Source organism: Lissotriton helveticus, chromosome 7 (genome assembly GCF_964261635.1).
Source record: "Lissotriton helveticus chromosome 7, aLisHel1.1, whole genome shotgun sequence".
Taxonomy (NCBI): Eukaryota; Metazoa; Chordata; class Amphibia; order Caudata; family Salamandridae; genus Lissotriton; species Lissotriton helveticus.
In genome coordinates this window covers 1,048,245,345-1,048,260,719 of record NC_136068.1, presented here as the reverse complement: position 1 = coordinate 1,048,260,719, position 15,375 = coordinate 1,048,245,345, and the positions used below count along the sequence as shown (strand labels likewise).

Here is a 15,375-nt window from a genome sequence, read left to right as displayed (position 1 = left end):
ACCCTTCTACTCTGTCTTGCACCCTTCTCCCCTCTGCCTTGCGCCCTTCTCCCCTCCCCCTTGCACTCTTCTCCCCTCTGCCTTGCACCCTTCTCCTCTCTACCTTGCACCCTTCTCCCCTCTGCCTTGCACCCTTCTCCTCTCTACCTTGCACCCTTCTCCTCTCTGCCTTGCACCCTTCTCCTCTCTACCTTGCACCCTTCTCCCCTCTGCCTTGCACCCTTCTCCTCTCTGCCTTGCACCCTTCTCCTCTCTGCCTTGCACCCTTCTCCCCTCCACCTTGCACCCTTCTCTACCTTGCACCCTTCTCCCCTCCGCCTTGCATCCTTCTCCTCTCTGCCTTGCACCCTTCTCCTCTACTTTGCACTCCCTCCGCCTTGCACCCTTCTCCTCTCTGCCTTGCACCCATCTCCTCTCTGCCTTGCACCCATCTCCTCTCTACCTTGCACCCTTCTCCCCTCTGCCTTGCATCCTTCTCCTCTCTGCCTTGCAACCTTCTCCCCTCTGCCTTGCACCCTTCTTCCCACCGACTTGCACTCTTCTCCCCTCTGCCTTGCACCCTTCTCCTCTCTACCTTGCACCCTTCTCCTCTCTGCCTTGTACCCTTCTCAACTCCCCCATGCAATCTTCTCCCCTCTGCCTTGCACCCTTCTCCTCTCTACCTTGCACACTTCTCCCCTCTGCCTTGCACCCTTCTCCCCTCCGCCTTGCATCCTTCTCCCCACCGCCTTGCACCTTTCTCCCCTCTGCCTTGCACCCTTCTCCCCTCCCCGTTGCACCCTTCTCCCATCCGCCTTGCACCCTTCTCTACCTTGTACCCTTCTCCTCTCTGCCTTGCGCCCTTCTCCTCTCTGCTTTGCACCCTTCTCCCCTCTGCCTTGCACCCTTCTATCCTCTGCCTTCGACCCTTCTCCCCCTCCGCCTTGCACCCTTCTACCCTCTGCATGGACTCTTCTACCCTCTGCCTTGCACCCTTCTCCCCCTCCGCCTTGCACCCTTCTACCCTCTGCCTTGCACCCTTCTCCCCGCACCCTTCTCCTCTCTACCTTGCACCATACTCCCCTCTGCCTTGCACCCTTCTCCCCTCTGCCTTGCACCCTTCTCCCCTCCGCCTTGCACCCTTCTCCCCTCCGCCTTGCACCCTTCTCTCTACCTTGCACCCTTCTCCTCTCTGCCTTGCACCCTTCTCCCCTCCGCCTAGCACCCATCTCCTCTCTACCTTGCACCCTTCTCCTCTCTGCCTTGCACCCTTCTCCCCTCTGCCTTGCACTCTTCTCCCCTCTGCCTTGTACCCTTCTCCCCTCTGCCTTGCACCCACCGCCTCTCTGCCTTGCACCCATCTCCTCTCTACCTTGCACCCTTCTCCTCTCTGCCTTGCACCCTTCTCCCTTTTGCCTTGCACCCACCTCCTCTCTGCCTTGCACCCATCTCCTCTCTACCTTGCACCCTTCTCCCCTCTGCCTAGCACCCTTCTCTGCCCCCCTTCCCCCCCCCCCCCAGACGTCCACATGGTGCATTCTAATAAGAGTGCTTATCTGAGGGCACCATTTTGCCTCATCTCTTCTCATATGAGCTTTGCCCTGGAGAATGCTCTCTCTGGGGGCCCACACTCCCACCCTTGTCAGGGTCCTGAGCAGTGCTCTGTGCTGCCTCCTGCTCTTGCTCTCTGGGGCCCCCACCCCATCCTTGTCCCCATCTCTTCTCTTTTCTTGTGGGGTGGGCTTTGCTTATGGAGAGGAGAGAGTGGAGGCCGGGCTCTGTGCTGCCTCAGAGGAGCAGCGGTGAATGCTGTATCTGGGCCCCCACCCCATCCTCTTTCCGGGTTTTGCACGCTCTGACTGAGGAGAAACAATGTAAGTTGTTACATTGTTTCTCTTCAGTGAGCGGGACGGGCTCAGAGCAGGCTGCAGACAGCCTGCACCTTCTTTAGAGGGAGAGAGGCTTTCTTCAGCGCAAGCCTCTCTCACAGCTCTCACTGAAGGGCTGAGGGGGCCCGGGCCCCCTTCATTTACTGAAGGGTGTGCCCACCCCCCGCACCGCGGGGGCTGCAAGGGTGTTTGTCATGCCCCTGGTTTCCTCTACCATCAAGGTCAAGAGACAAATGGGGACTAATGATGGCCTATTTGCACTTGAATGATGGAAATGGGGGGTAGGCGTGAAGTGACAATGTAAGGCACTCACACTACTAGACAGTCAAGTGATAATGGACCTGAGCTATCCAATACATGTATAAGTTGAGTTGTGAGGGGTGAAAGGGAAGAGTCGAAATGGTACAATATTTGCATATGAAGCAGTCTGTGGAGGAAATATCAGTATTTGTTCTTTGGTGTATGTTTGTATTATGATGAAAAATGAAAATAAATTAATACAAAAAATAAACTACCTGGCCAAATCACTTAATCTACCCGAGCCTAACAGTGTGTACCTGTGTAAGGTAAGTGCTGGTGCTCATGTAAAGCGCTTTGGGTCGAGTTCGCCTGCATAATATAAAATAAATACACACATTCCTGGGACGCCATGGCTCTGACGCGGGGGGCTGGAGGAGGCATCTATGTCAGCAGCGTTCTTAAACAAGCATAGAAAGTTAAAAAGCCTCGGCAGAAAGCGTGAGATGGGACAGTGCACTTTATGCGGTGGCACTGATTTTTTATTTACCAATTAGGAAGGCATTAACAAAACATTTTTGTAACTATTCGTAGTGCTTGTACATCCTCTCATTGTGTATAGTCATTGCAGAGGAATGGGGAGAGGTGTAGCAACAGGGAGAGGATGTAGCAACAGCCAGAGCTGTCGACCTTGGAGCTGGGGAGCCAGGTTAGAGTCTCGGCCTCGGCTCAACTACTTGAGATTCTGGGCAAATAATTTAATCAGCCTGCTTATGTGAAGAGCTTCGGGTCGAGTTCGCCTGCTTATTATAAAATAAATTAATCCATTCCTGGGACGCCATGATGTAGGGGGGCGAGAGGAGGCAACTAGCCAGTCCTGTCAAGTATCACGCATTAGGTGTGACATCCACGCATTTCAGTCCGGTGCTCCGCCTCACCGCACTGAAATGCAATGTCACACGTTTTTAATGCTACTCAGTAAGTCGTGCTGAGTTGTGTTCAGGCTCTGCTTCCCGGCGCTGCACTGTATACTCACTTGCCATCAGAGCTGGCTCTGATAGTTAAACAGTTAAATCTGTCTCGCTGGCTTTGAGAGAACGTGAGGTGCTACAAATGTTACATTCTGCGACTGCCCTGGCTTTAATTCCCAGTCCCGCTGCGCGCCCGCGGCGCGGCTGTCAATCACTGAAGACACACACTGAGTCATTCAGTGTCGAAGACTACACCCGGATGGGGGCCTGCCCTCACTTAGCTCAGAAGTGTTTTCTATTGGCTGCTGTGGCGCCATGGGGGGGATTATTAATCGGATGTGACCTCATTACGTCCGGCTGCCTGCACAGGAAGTGAGGTCCCTGGTCGTTAGAAGCGGCGCGGGATTCCAGAGAGACAGACAAGTGAGTTGAGTGTCTGTTGCCTCTCAGCCTGTGCATACATTTAAATATTTTTACCGGCACCCGGCGGCCGCGACCCTCACTGTGACAGTCACTACAGTCTCAGCAATGGGCCCGCGCCTCAGGCATCATGATACTCCAGATGATTGCGGGAGAGTCTGGAGACCCCGTGTGGCTCACCGCAGGCAGTGGGACTGTGACACAGAGATAGAAGTAAGTAATAGATGGCCAGGCTGCTGCCAATGTCGTACGTGTTGTGAAGTTGCTGAGCACAGAGGAGGACACTGGCCTCTTCACTCAGCTGCTGATCCACCGAATCATTGCGGAATGTTTAGGCCATGACGAGGCAGCCTGTGCAAATAATTGCCGCTCGAATCAAAACAAAGTGAATGCAGCCTGGAGTGTGACCTCTCTCTCACTCTGCTTGACCTACAAATGTGCTTTCACTGAATAGCGCTAGCGCAGGATCACAATACTGGTGCCATCCAACAAATGCCACTGTCGCAGTTAAGTATTAATTTGCTCTGTGACAGTCTGTTGATGTAATCTGGGGCTGGGCAGGGCGGGTTGCGGCACTCTGACCAGGGTGGACACCACTCACGGCTCGCTAATGATTCGGCTTGAGCAGTGCATTGCTAAAGTCAACTGTATTCAGAAAGTTACAGCGTCCTGATTGCACTAGTGCGCCATATTCACTCTCCTGAGGCTTGCTAATGTCCGTGCTGTCTGCGGCGACTTGCGAGTCATCTGACTACTGACTCTTTCACTTATGATATAATATGTATTAAAAACAACCTGGAATTAATTTGTGATATTTAGGCAGCTGTCCTCAATTAAGTAAGCAGAGAAGGTCCGTGTATTAGGGGCCCTCAGTAGCACTAGCGTGCAGTGCCAGCACTTGTACCTGTTCCCCATTAATATGTGACAAATAGTTGCTTTTAACATTCTGGTACCTTTATCGACAGACCGGGTCCCAATGGATTGCTGCTGCCGCCCAGTGCTGGCTGTGTTAAATTCCAGAAAGATCGACGCACGTGTTCAACTTCCTGCCCTCGACACACAAGTGCAGGTAGTGCCGTTTCATTTCTGGCAATTGACACACAAGTGCAGGCAGTGCCCTTTCATTTCCGGTGCTTGCTCTGAGGCAGTTTTAAAATCGTTGGGTTTATAGTTGCTCAAATGTGTGTAACTTGTATGTTTCGCTCACCTTCATTTCTTGATTTTGCTTGTGATAAAGTGTCACTCATAGTCGTTGAAATGTCACTCATAATTACACTGAAATTATGAAAATGTCACACATGGCAATCTGAAACCTTGGCAGCTATGACTAGCTCAGCAGCGTTATTAAACAAGCATGGAAAGTTAAAAAACCTTGGCAGAAAGAATGGGGTCGGGAAACGAACCTTCAGCAGGGCAGGCACAGTACGAGGAAGTAACCAAGGCTAGGAAGGTTTGGAGGGCGGGCCTGGCTGCACGGAGAGCGAACGGAGCGCGGAGAGCGAACCGAGCACAGCACTGTAGTCTCCCTGAGGGTGGAATACAAATAGTGGGGGCAAGGGCGCTGTAATTGATATATCAATACCAGAATTAATTTGTTTTCCTCACTATGAAAAGAGGCTAGAAACAAAGTCCAATTACTCTTTAAAGGAAGCGCAAACCAAACTAAAATCCTACCAAAGGAAGCCCAACTGACTGTCGACTTCCAAAATTACAACAAAAAGGCTAAAAGAAATATAAGCAACCAGTGGGAGGCACAGCGTGGGAGGCAGCACTAACCCAACTGTGGCATTAAGAGAAGGTGGGAGGGAGAAATGCTATAGTTAAACCTAAGCAGCTATGACACCAAAGATGACCACAGGCAAACAGTAACAGAGCAGGAAACCAATAAATAAATAGTTCCCCGAAGAACAGATAAAGAACCATGGTGTAAAGAGACAGAACTTAGTCCCTGCTGCCTGAGAGGAACCGGAAAGGAGGGACAAAGAGGCAGGACTGACTACTAGCAAGCAAGGATTTTTAAAGAACACTGACAAATGAAAAGTAAAAGCAAGCAATGGGTGCAGTTGGAGCGCCACAACAAAATTACAGCAGATCGCTAAGCAACAGCTAGTGCGATCTACGCTCATCCTAAGTTTGGAGGTGTCCATACAAAAAGAGACATTTCCGTACAATATTGATTCGTAATTCACACTAAATAGAAGTAGTTGGTTCACTCTTCAGTAGATTACCACGTTGCTCTCATAAAATGCCAATATGGCACGCTATTTTATGTTCTTCACTCAAGTTAAGGTTTCTTTAAAAAGTGTTCTTTTATTTCTGTGTGGGTTTGAAGGAATTTAACAGCACATGAAATTAGGAAGCATACCTATTATGCCAGGCCCCACCCATGCCTTGCATAACATCAGTGTGTTTGTGTGTAATAAAGGATGTTCATGAACTTTACCTATTTCTCCTGCCTAAAGAAGCTTGTGCGACTTAGAAATTGTGGTGCTTGCCTCTTTAATAATCTGTTTTCACAAAGGGATAAACATGGCAGCACCTCACTACGCACATAAGATTTATACACAGGCCATATTCAACATTTCACTTTTCTCATGTTTAACAGAAAAAAATATTTGGAAAATGTAAAGTGTTTTACTATGCTACAGGTCATGAATTAGAATTGTCTTTATCGTCCCCAATCCCTAAACATTTGAGCATGCGTCCTCTGCTTTCCCCATCACCTCTGCCTGGGACTTGCAACTGGGTCTACAATACTTGGTCTATGATACTGTTCTCTATCTCCATGGCAGGTGCTCGTTGGGACATACAGAGCTCAGGCATTGCTGAAGCCCGTCTGAAGGAGTTGATGCCGCCGATGCCTGTCCTCTTCATCAAAGCCATACCAGTGGATCGGCAAGAGACCAAGAACATATACGAGTGCCCAGTTTATAAAACGCGAATACGCGGCCCAACGTTTGTCTGGACCTTTAACTTGAAAACAAAAGAAAAACCATCAAGATGGATCCTTGCGGGGGTGGCTTTACTCCTGCAGATGTAACGTACTTCAGGTCTACAGCAGCTGTGCCCTGCGGAATAGGGAACGTACATCTGTTTACTTTAAAACCAACCAGATATCTACATAAAGGCAGTAAAAGTTTAAGTGTTAGTTATACAGTGACGTCCATTTTATATGCACGTTTCTCCTTTGTCAGGTTAATGTTTGTAAGTTTTTAAATAAAACCAATTTCATAGTCTGATTTTGTAGTTCTAATTTGTGATCATTGTCTCTTTCATGGATTCATATGATATTTTGACCACCCTCTGACTTTGTACACTACTGACATTTGTACAATGATTTACCACCAGGAAATCGTTCTTTCTATTAAAATATAAATAACTTCATACAAGTTGGGGACCAGATTTATCAAAGTTTTTTGTCACCCTTGCACTATGCAAGGGCGACACAAAACCTAAGTCAAATTTATCAAGCCACGCAAAGTGGCCCTGCATGGTTTGATAAATCTGGAGCCTTGCGTTACTCTGCCCAAGGGAGGTGTTCCATGGGTGGCGTTTGGGTGTTTTCCCGCATCCACTCATGGACCAAGTGGTAGACCTGGGAATCAGTCAAAAATGCTACGCTTTCCCAGGTGAGACATAACGAGGAGAAATATCTTTATTTTTCCTGTTTGTTTCCTATTTCTACGTGTGAAACATTCTGCAGCACACACAGAAAGAGGAGAATGCCTTGGAGGATTGTTTTTGTGCAGGAAGGTGTTCCACAAAAACAATCCTGCCTGCACTGCAGGCACCCTTGCACCATGACGCAAGGGTGCCTGCGTTGGCACTAGGCAGCCAAAAATACGTCAGCATTAGGAAAGGACAGGAATGCACCATAATGTGTAAAATACTGCACATTACTGCCCTTTCCTTTAGTGCAGCAAGGAGACTTGCTGTGTTGCTCTGCATGGAAAAATGATCCATATGGGCCTTAGTGTGGAGTCGTCATGAATATAACTTCATACAAATGTAGTTTGGAAGCATGGAGTGGTTGTGGAAAAAAAATGCCACAAAAACAATCCTGCCTGCACTGCAGGCACCCTTGCACCATGACGCAAGGGTGCCTGCGTTGGCACTAGGCAGCCAAAAATACGTCAGCATTAAGAAAGGACAGGAATGCACCATATAGTGTAAAATACGGCACATTGCTGCCCTTTCCTTTAGTGCAGCAAGGAGACTTGCTGTGTTGCTCTGCATGGAAAAATGATCCATATGGGCCTTAGTGTGGAGTCGTCATGAATATAACTTCATACAAATGTAGTTTGGAAGCATGGAGTGGTTGTGAAAAAAAATGCCATCATTTCCTGTTAATAAGCCTTTACCTGAGAGTGCAATTCCTCGTAGGTGCCATCCTTTTCAACGAAATTGTATATTAAACAAGCATTGGCAAAGTCAATAGGTCTGATCTTGAAAGTCTGTTGTGTATTTTCTTTGTGGTTTTTATTGTGAGAATATGCCAGAAAAAGAAGAAAAAATGCTGTCTAACTGTGGTTCCCATATGATTGCCAAAAGCAATTTAAAATAACAACCACTGACTAGATTTGCAATGGTATTTCCTCATTATTATGAAACCCCAAATTTAAGAACAACAGACTGGCGAAACTAGAAAGAAAAAAAAGTACATTTGCCGTTTGGTTGAACTGCGATAAGGCATCATGACTCACTTCCAACAATGGTAATTAATAGTATAAAACATTCTGCACATCTCTGCTCTGTGTGTGTGTGTGTGTGTGTGTGTGTGTGTGTGTGTGTACACGAGAAAAATAGAAGCAAAGTTATGTAGGAATAAAAAGGAGTAGATGGCTATCAAGGTAAATGGGAGGATGAGGGGAGACCGCAACACTGCCCATAGCCGGTGAGGACTTACAGAAGGTTAGGGGGAGAGCCGCCTCCAAAGAAAAGTAGGTGTTAAGAAAAAGGAATAGGAAGTGGGATTTAAGGGGAGGCACATACTAGAAGAGACGGGGTAAACAAAAATGATTTTTCACATAAAAGGGTTTCCAACAGGTCGGATTCATCAGCTTGGTGACTGCCATTCTAGGTGGAAAGTTAGTCAGGATGGCTTTTCAACAAAACAAAATTTAATAGAACAGTACAGATGCTTCCTAGTAGGCATCTGTTCTTTGTTTCAATAAACATCTGAGGAAAATAGGATTTTTCCTGCTGAAATAAAAAATACTATCGTCTTTCAACTACTGCTGTAGCCTTAGTTTAAACACACAAGGATGAGTAAAAAATATTAGAAAAAAGATAAAGCATTGAGAAAGAAAAAAAACACTGGTAAGGTATTGTTGGGCTACCTGCCATGGCACAAGGGCATTCTTTTTATGCAGGTGTTGCCTGGGTAAGAATTCCTTAGAAAAAAAAACAGATGCCAGGAGGTGTTTGGCAAAACAGATGCCAGGAAGTGTTTGGCAAAACAGGATTCGTTTGTTTAATTAAACAGTTGGGGCTGGAGAACAGTTACAGGCACATGTTCTGAGGACTGTCTCACTTTACATTTGTTTTGACCCCTTCTTATATATAAAATACAACAGGTAATAAAAGTTTCCGGCGTACCATATATAGTGGGGAATGTTAGTTGCTGTCTGTGGAATCATAACTAAAAAGCAAATGGTTACTACAAGTTGGTCTCCACCTCGCATGGACACAGTGTGGCCAGTGGTGAACGTGTCCATTTGTCCAGCATGGGGAGCGCGTGATCACTACATGTGCTAGCTCCTGATTGGCTATGTGTTCCTAACTTGTGGCATCTGGCTTTATGATGTTTTTGGGAGCACGCGTTCCTCCTCGGGCCATTCTACCCTGACCATTGTAATGTCGCTGTGCCTATCTGTAGAACTGATCAAGAGTCTCCTGCCAGAGCGTTTGGTGCCAGCTATGCATCCTCCCACCAGTGACCCAGCAATCAGTAATTCCAGGCCTAGGTTGCACGGCCTGCCTGACTACATACTTGCGCATCGAGGTAGATGTGGACTTCAGAACAGGCGATTCTATTAATGACATCGATTTCCATATTAACACAGATATGAACAAGATCATGAAAAAGACACAATGCATGAGAGAGAATGGTTGTAGTGTACTGACCCACTTCCACAGGCTGTATGTTGTAGTGGGTGGAAGGAAAATGTGGAAGACAGTGGTGCCAGCCTTTCCGACACAGAATGTCTCTCAGAAAGTGACTTTGGGGACCCCCTCAACCCTGCGGCCTACGGTTGGTGGTCGAGCAGGTAACAAGGGTACCTCCTTGTAAAACCATGCACTGTGTGAGTTGCAGGGCTTTACACCCCCACCCCCTCCGATTTCTCTATAGGAGCCTGTTTTATGGCCATAACGCAACCTCCCATAGAGAAAAGCGAGTATGCAACCGAACAGTGTTCGATCGCATCGTAATCAGGTGGTCGGAACCGCCAACTACAGGTCGGCTGGTCCCGAGTCCAAGACGGCGTCGGTCGTAGGCAACTCCAACCGACATTGTAATAAGGCCCATGGTGTCCACCTTGCCATTATGCGTTAGACCTCCAATGAGAACTTTGCACCATGACCACCTGCTTCAGATAAAATGAGAGCTTGTATTTTTATTTCTGGCACATACTTCTACCTGCAGATCCTTCACCTTTGAATAACCCAGGTGCAAGACCGGATCTGGAAATCTTTTGTAACAGCTCTCTGGCACAGGCAGCTCAGGTTGACTCTGTTTCAATGTTAGACATGAAATTTTGATGTTGTCAATGGAGCGATATAATAGCAGAACCAGCGCCCTTTCCACACAGCCCAGGGCTTCCCTCTTCACCTTGTCAGAGAGTGTCTCACAGAGAAAACTTATTTTTCAGTATAGTAGGGACATTGCACTACCAAAGCACTCTGGATTTAAGCCTTGTCGACAATGTGATAGGCACATTTCCATCATGGACCACTATGATTGTCTATGGTGCTTCAGCTCAAGGCATGACACATCGTATTGGATCAAGCTTTGATGACTCACTTTGAAGAAAGTCATAGGATTCATTGACAAACCAGGTCATGCTCGAAGTCTCAGGCAAGGTCCATGTCCAGTTCAAGGTTCATGTCCAGTTCAAGGTTATCGCCCTCAACCAAGTCATCAAGAAAGAAGAAACACCACAAGAAGAGGAAGAGTTTTACTTCCCCTTCCAAGAGTGCAGGTAAGACACTTCTGTCTTCATCTACCATAGAACCGGAGTTGGAAGAGATATCTCCGGCACTGTTTACGATGATTCCGGCTCCAGAATAGTCTTCTTCACTACCAATTACATGTCTTCCTCCGCCACAGCTGGCACTGGTATAGATTTACCCGGAGTATCCAGCACTGCAAGCAGATTTATTTATTTTATTTATAAAGTTTTATATAGCGCGAACTTGATCCCGAAGGATATCAGAGCACTTTACAGTTTGTGGGAAATGAAGTTAACAGATCAGTACGAGTCAAATAGGGAATATACATAGGCATTAAATCAAATAGTGCACACATAAAGGACCATATATGACCCTGGGGTAAGCGAAGAAAGGGCTAGTCAATGAAACAAAATGACAAAAGGGGAGCAAACACAATTGTAAAATACAAGATTGACAACCAATACTGTAAAATGTCCGATGCGATTAGAGCTGATAGTCGCTCCTCTTAATCATGAGGAATCTTTTTGCTTTCAGTTTGAAGGCAACACATTTAGGCGTGAAATACATTCTGTGCCAACCTCACCAGCATAATTCGCATTAGGGTATAATTCACAGTATGAAATAACTTAAACATAAACACAGTATGCACAACCTCATAACCATAAAACCATATTAGAGGCATAAATTAGGGTGCGTAAATCATAATACATGCATCACATTTCCTAGCACCACGTAAATCACCGTAGGGCCTGGCGCCCTATAAACCGAACAGTCCCCCTGGCCAACTGGCCTTCTCACAGGGGCTCAAACGCCTTATCTGTATATAGACTGAACACAAGGCTAAAAAGCCCTCAAGGAGCCACAATGCACATAATTACAGATTCACTTCAAAAGCAATAAAGGCACTCAAAAAGTGTGTGGAACAAACTTAGTTCGAGGCCGGGGTCCACGCGACCCGGTGATGCACAATGTACCTGAGATATAAATGGGCATGGCACACAGCCTCACAAGGAAGCCTCAATGATGACCGGCATACTTGCAGCGGCCACAGCTCCCGGCTGTAGCGGTCCACGGCGTGCACTCACAATAAACCTGAGACGAAGCTTAAAGGCGGGCACCCAGCGGCACATGCAGGTGGTAACAAGATCCTTGAAGTGGTGACTAGTGCGGGCACTCAGCGGCACAGCTCTTCAGCTGCAGCGGCCCACAATAGCGATGATTCTCATAGGACGGCTAATGAGGGCACTCAGTCTGGGTTCATGCAACACCATGATGGATTGTTTTTTAGGACAGTGGCCATTCTTTCTGGTGCACCAGATTGCCTCTGGGATAGGTCAGTGGGACTTTTGGTCTTGTTCCACAACTGTATTTAGTGCCTTATGGGTTCTTCCCAGCGCCATCTTAATGCAAGGCCCTAACTCACCTGACGTCACTACCAGTATCAGTACCGATCCCACTCAGGCTTGTGCTGAGAGCCTGCCCAGCATTGACTTCAACACAGCAATAGACTCTCCACCTCAAGTGCATTTGATCCTAGCACCGAGTATGATGCTGTCATCAGTGTCGGAACTCCAAAAGATAGAGAGTGGTCCTACTCACCAAAGGGACAGGACATCAAACTGACACTATGTCAAAGAAAAGCTCCCTTTAGGAAACCACAATAGCATACTTGATCAGTCACTTCTCACTCAACCCTATTCACATTAAAACTGTAACAGTAGCCAAAGAATCAAATATATGAATGCTTTATTCACCAGGTGAATGCAAAACGTTAAAAAAAAGATATATTAAAAATATATTTAGTAAGCAAAAAGGAGTTAATAAACTTAATTTGTTATAAATGATGTCATGATTAGAAGTTTTATACAATATACATCAAAACAATTTTTGGACAGAATACACAGCAATTTTATAAAATCAGCATCAATAATTCATTCACAATGAAAAACTATAGTTGACAAAAAATATACAAAAACATAAATAAATGTACACATCTAAAATAAACGAAGACCAAGAAGCGACACGTTCGGTGGCAATAACAGGTCCAAACCACCTTCTTCAGGCTTTCAATTAAAACATATCCCGGGACTGTAAAATCGTAATATCTACATGTGGACATCAAATGGGGTGTATTCCTCCCAGTCTCTAATGGCCAACCGGTCCCAGACTTCACGAAAAATGTCTCATCACAATAATCAGGGTACGTTTTTTTCAGTTTGTAATCGAATATCAAACTGTCAGGATCAAACCAAAGAAGCTGCCCTCATCAATAAATCACAATTCTTATTCATTTAAATTGCTTGTGAGCTATGTTTATTTCCACTTCAGCGAAAAACAATTGTCATCTTTATTTTGAGGAGTTAGCACCAGGATAGAAAATCTCTGCATTCTCAACAACTCTTTCAAAAAAATGTGCAGCAGACACTACTGGGATTTAAGAGACCAGTCCGGGAGAAAAGATTTTCATTTTCTAGAAGAGGGAAGACCTTCTGAGGAACAGCAATGGACTCAGATGATCAATTTCACCAAAGAGACGACGACGATGATGACAACGACCCATCATTCGATACCCTGGCACTTCAGGAGGCAAGTGGTCTGAATATCTCACCAGACATTGATATGGATCACTCACCATGTCCTGCTCCTACTGAGATTGCTTCTTTTCATCACAAGAGCTTCTTGAGCTGCCATTATCTACTGTGAATTATCATCCAAACATCTCTAGAGTCTTTGTCAAAGCTATTATCTTCTTTGGCAGTCCAGAGAACCATTTCTTGCTGATAGAGATCAGACCCTGGAGAGCCAGACTTCCACTAAACATATATCCATGGAATATTCAGTGGGTAAAAGCTCTTCCACCTCCAGAGTCAACCTGGGAGCTTTTCCTACACATCCACCAGATAGTGAGTCCAAAAAACTGGAAACTTTGGAAAAGAAGTCCTCTGCAGGAATTCCTATCTTCAGATCCCTATAGGTAGCTTAGCTGCTTAGTTGCTACAAGCAGGCCCTGTGTGATATGGCAGCTTTAGTTGCACCCAACCTCCCAGGCTAATGAAAGGGCCACTACATGGAGAGGGTGAAGGATAGGCAGGATGTATCAAGGCATATTATAAAAGCCTGCCCTGACACTGCTGACTGTGCAGCAAGGGCCATAAGATTGTCCATCACCCTAAGAAGGGAAACAGCGGTTTCCACATAGGTAATACCACACAGATAGGTTACAACGCAGACGTTACATCGTCTTCGTTACCACGCATGGCATTACATCTTAAGTTGTTTCAACGACTTGCCCTAGATGGCGCACAACAGCAGGGAATGAGTTGGATTTTAAATCCAACACATTCCCTGCTGTTGCGCTAACTGGAGTAGGAATAGTAATTTATACTAATTCTCAGTCCAGCGCACCATCTAGTGCAAGCCGTAGAAACGACTTGCGATGTAAAGCCATGCGTGGTAACAACGCGGATGATGTAACATCTGCGTTGTAACCTACCGGGTGGTATTTGCTCACGGTGTAAAGAGGCATATTCCCCTAAGAAGGCATGCCTGACTTCGAGCTACTTGGTTTTCCACAGACGTACAAAATACACTGATGCGTTGTCTTCCGACAGAGAATGTAGCATTGGCCAAAAAAGTAGATGCTGCCCTGGAACAATTTAAACACGGCAGCGGAGCAGCCAGGTCACTAGGTCGTCCAACTTAGCCTGGTTCTTTGCGTGTCTTTGGGAAACGACACCCCTTTGCAGATACTTTCAGAGAAAGAGAAATGCCAAGTTCCTGGCGAGCAGCAGACCCCTTTAGTCCATCACACAGAGGATGAGGGAAAGGACATACCAAGCACATCCCATCAATCTATTCCTTTTTCCCCGAACCACCAGGGACACACCATTAGCTCACCTGTGAAGTAGCACATCATGTCAGTGGGAGGAAGGGTGTCCCCATTTCCTACAGGCCTGGAAGGCAATTAGTCCAGACCATTAGATCCTTTCTATGCTGGAAAAGGGGTATTACCTACCTTTCCAAAGGCATCCACCCAGACGCCCCGCCCCCCCCTATCGTGAGGAACATCAGTGGAATCTGAAGCATGAGGTAGCAGTCTGACTTCAGAACAGTCCAGTTAGTGCCAGAGAAAGAAACTGAGCTGGGGTGCTACTCTTGAACCTCCTTGGAAGGACGCTAGTCTTCATTTAAACTTTAATCTCAGGTTCCTGAATTGGTTTTTAGAAAAAAGACATCTGGTAGAGAGATCCCTTACCTTTGAATTCCCCTGGCGTCAGATTGGATCAGGAAGATTTTTTGTGAGCACCACTCCTGCGTGCCAGTAGGTGGCATTGGTCGGCTCCACGTGGTGTCGTTCGTGGCAGAAGTGATGCTGCGTCACATATATAAGCATTACCTTGATGTGCTGACATCAGCTCTTTTCTTTCTGAGCCAGCACTGATCCGAGAGAAGAGCTACCCCTCTGTCAGTTTTTGACAGAATTTTTGCTATGCTTTGTTGTTTGTTTTTTTAGGTTTCCTCCTGGCGTGTCAAGGATGTCATTCAGGAAGACCGGTTTTAAACCCTGTGGTGCCTGTCAGCACACCATGTCGATGACGGACCCACTCTTCATGTGTTTCTGGTGCTTGGGGCATGACCGCGACTCCAAGTTGTGTTCCAACTGCTGGGCGATGGCGCCGAAGGCTTTGAAGAAGCGGTGCCTGAAG

At 46.5% G+C, this 15,375-nt stretch overlaps 1 protein-coding gene across 6 annotated transcripts in view; it reads left to right on the top strand.

The window, feature by feature from the left end:
• DNAH17 (dynein axonemal heavy chain 17) overlaps positions 1-6,735 on the top strand; it is a 12,633,448-nt gene extending 12,626,713 nt beyond the window's left edge. For all 6 annotated transcript variants that reach the window (XM_078653923.1, XM_078653924.1, XM_078653922.1 and 3 more), the window contains one exon: positions 6,289-6,735. In XM_078653923.1, the coding sequence (XP_078510049.1) occupies positions 6,289-6,536 (248 nt within the window). In that variant the 3' untranslated portion in view covers positions 6,537-6,735. The remainder of the gene's footprint in view (positions 1-6,288) is intronic.
• The last annotated feature ends 8,640 nt before the right edge of the window (positions 6,736-15,375 follow it).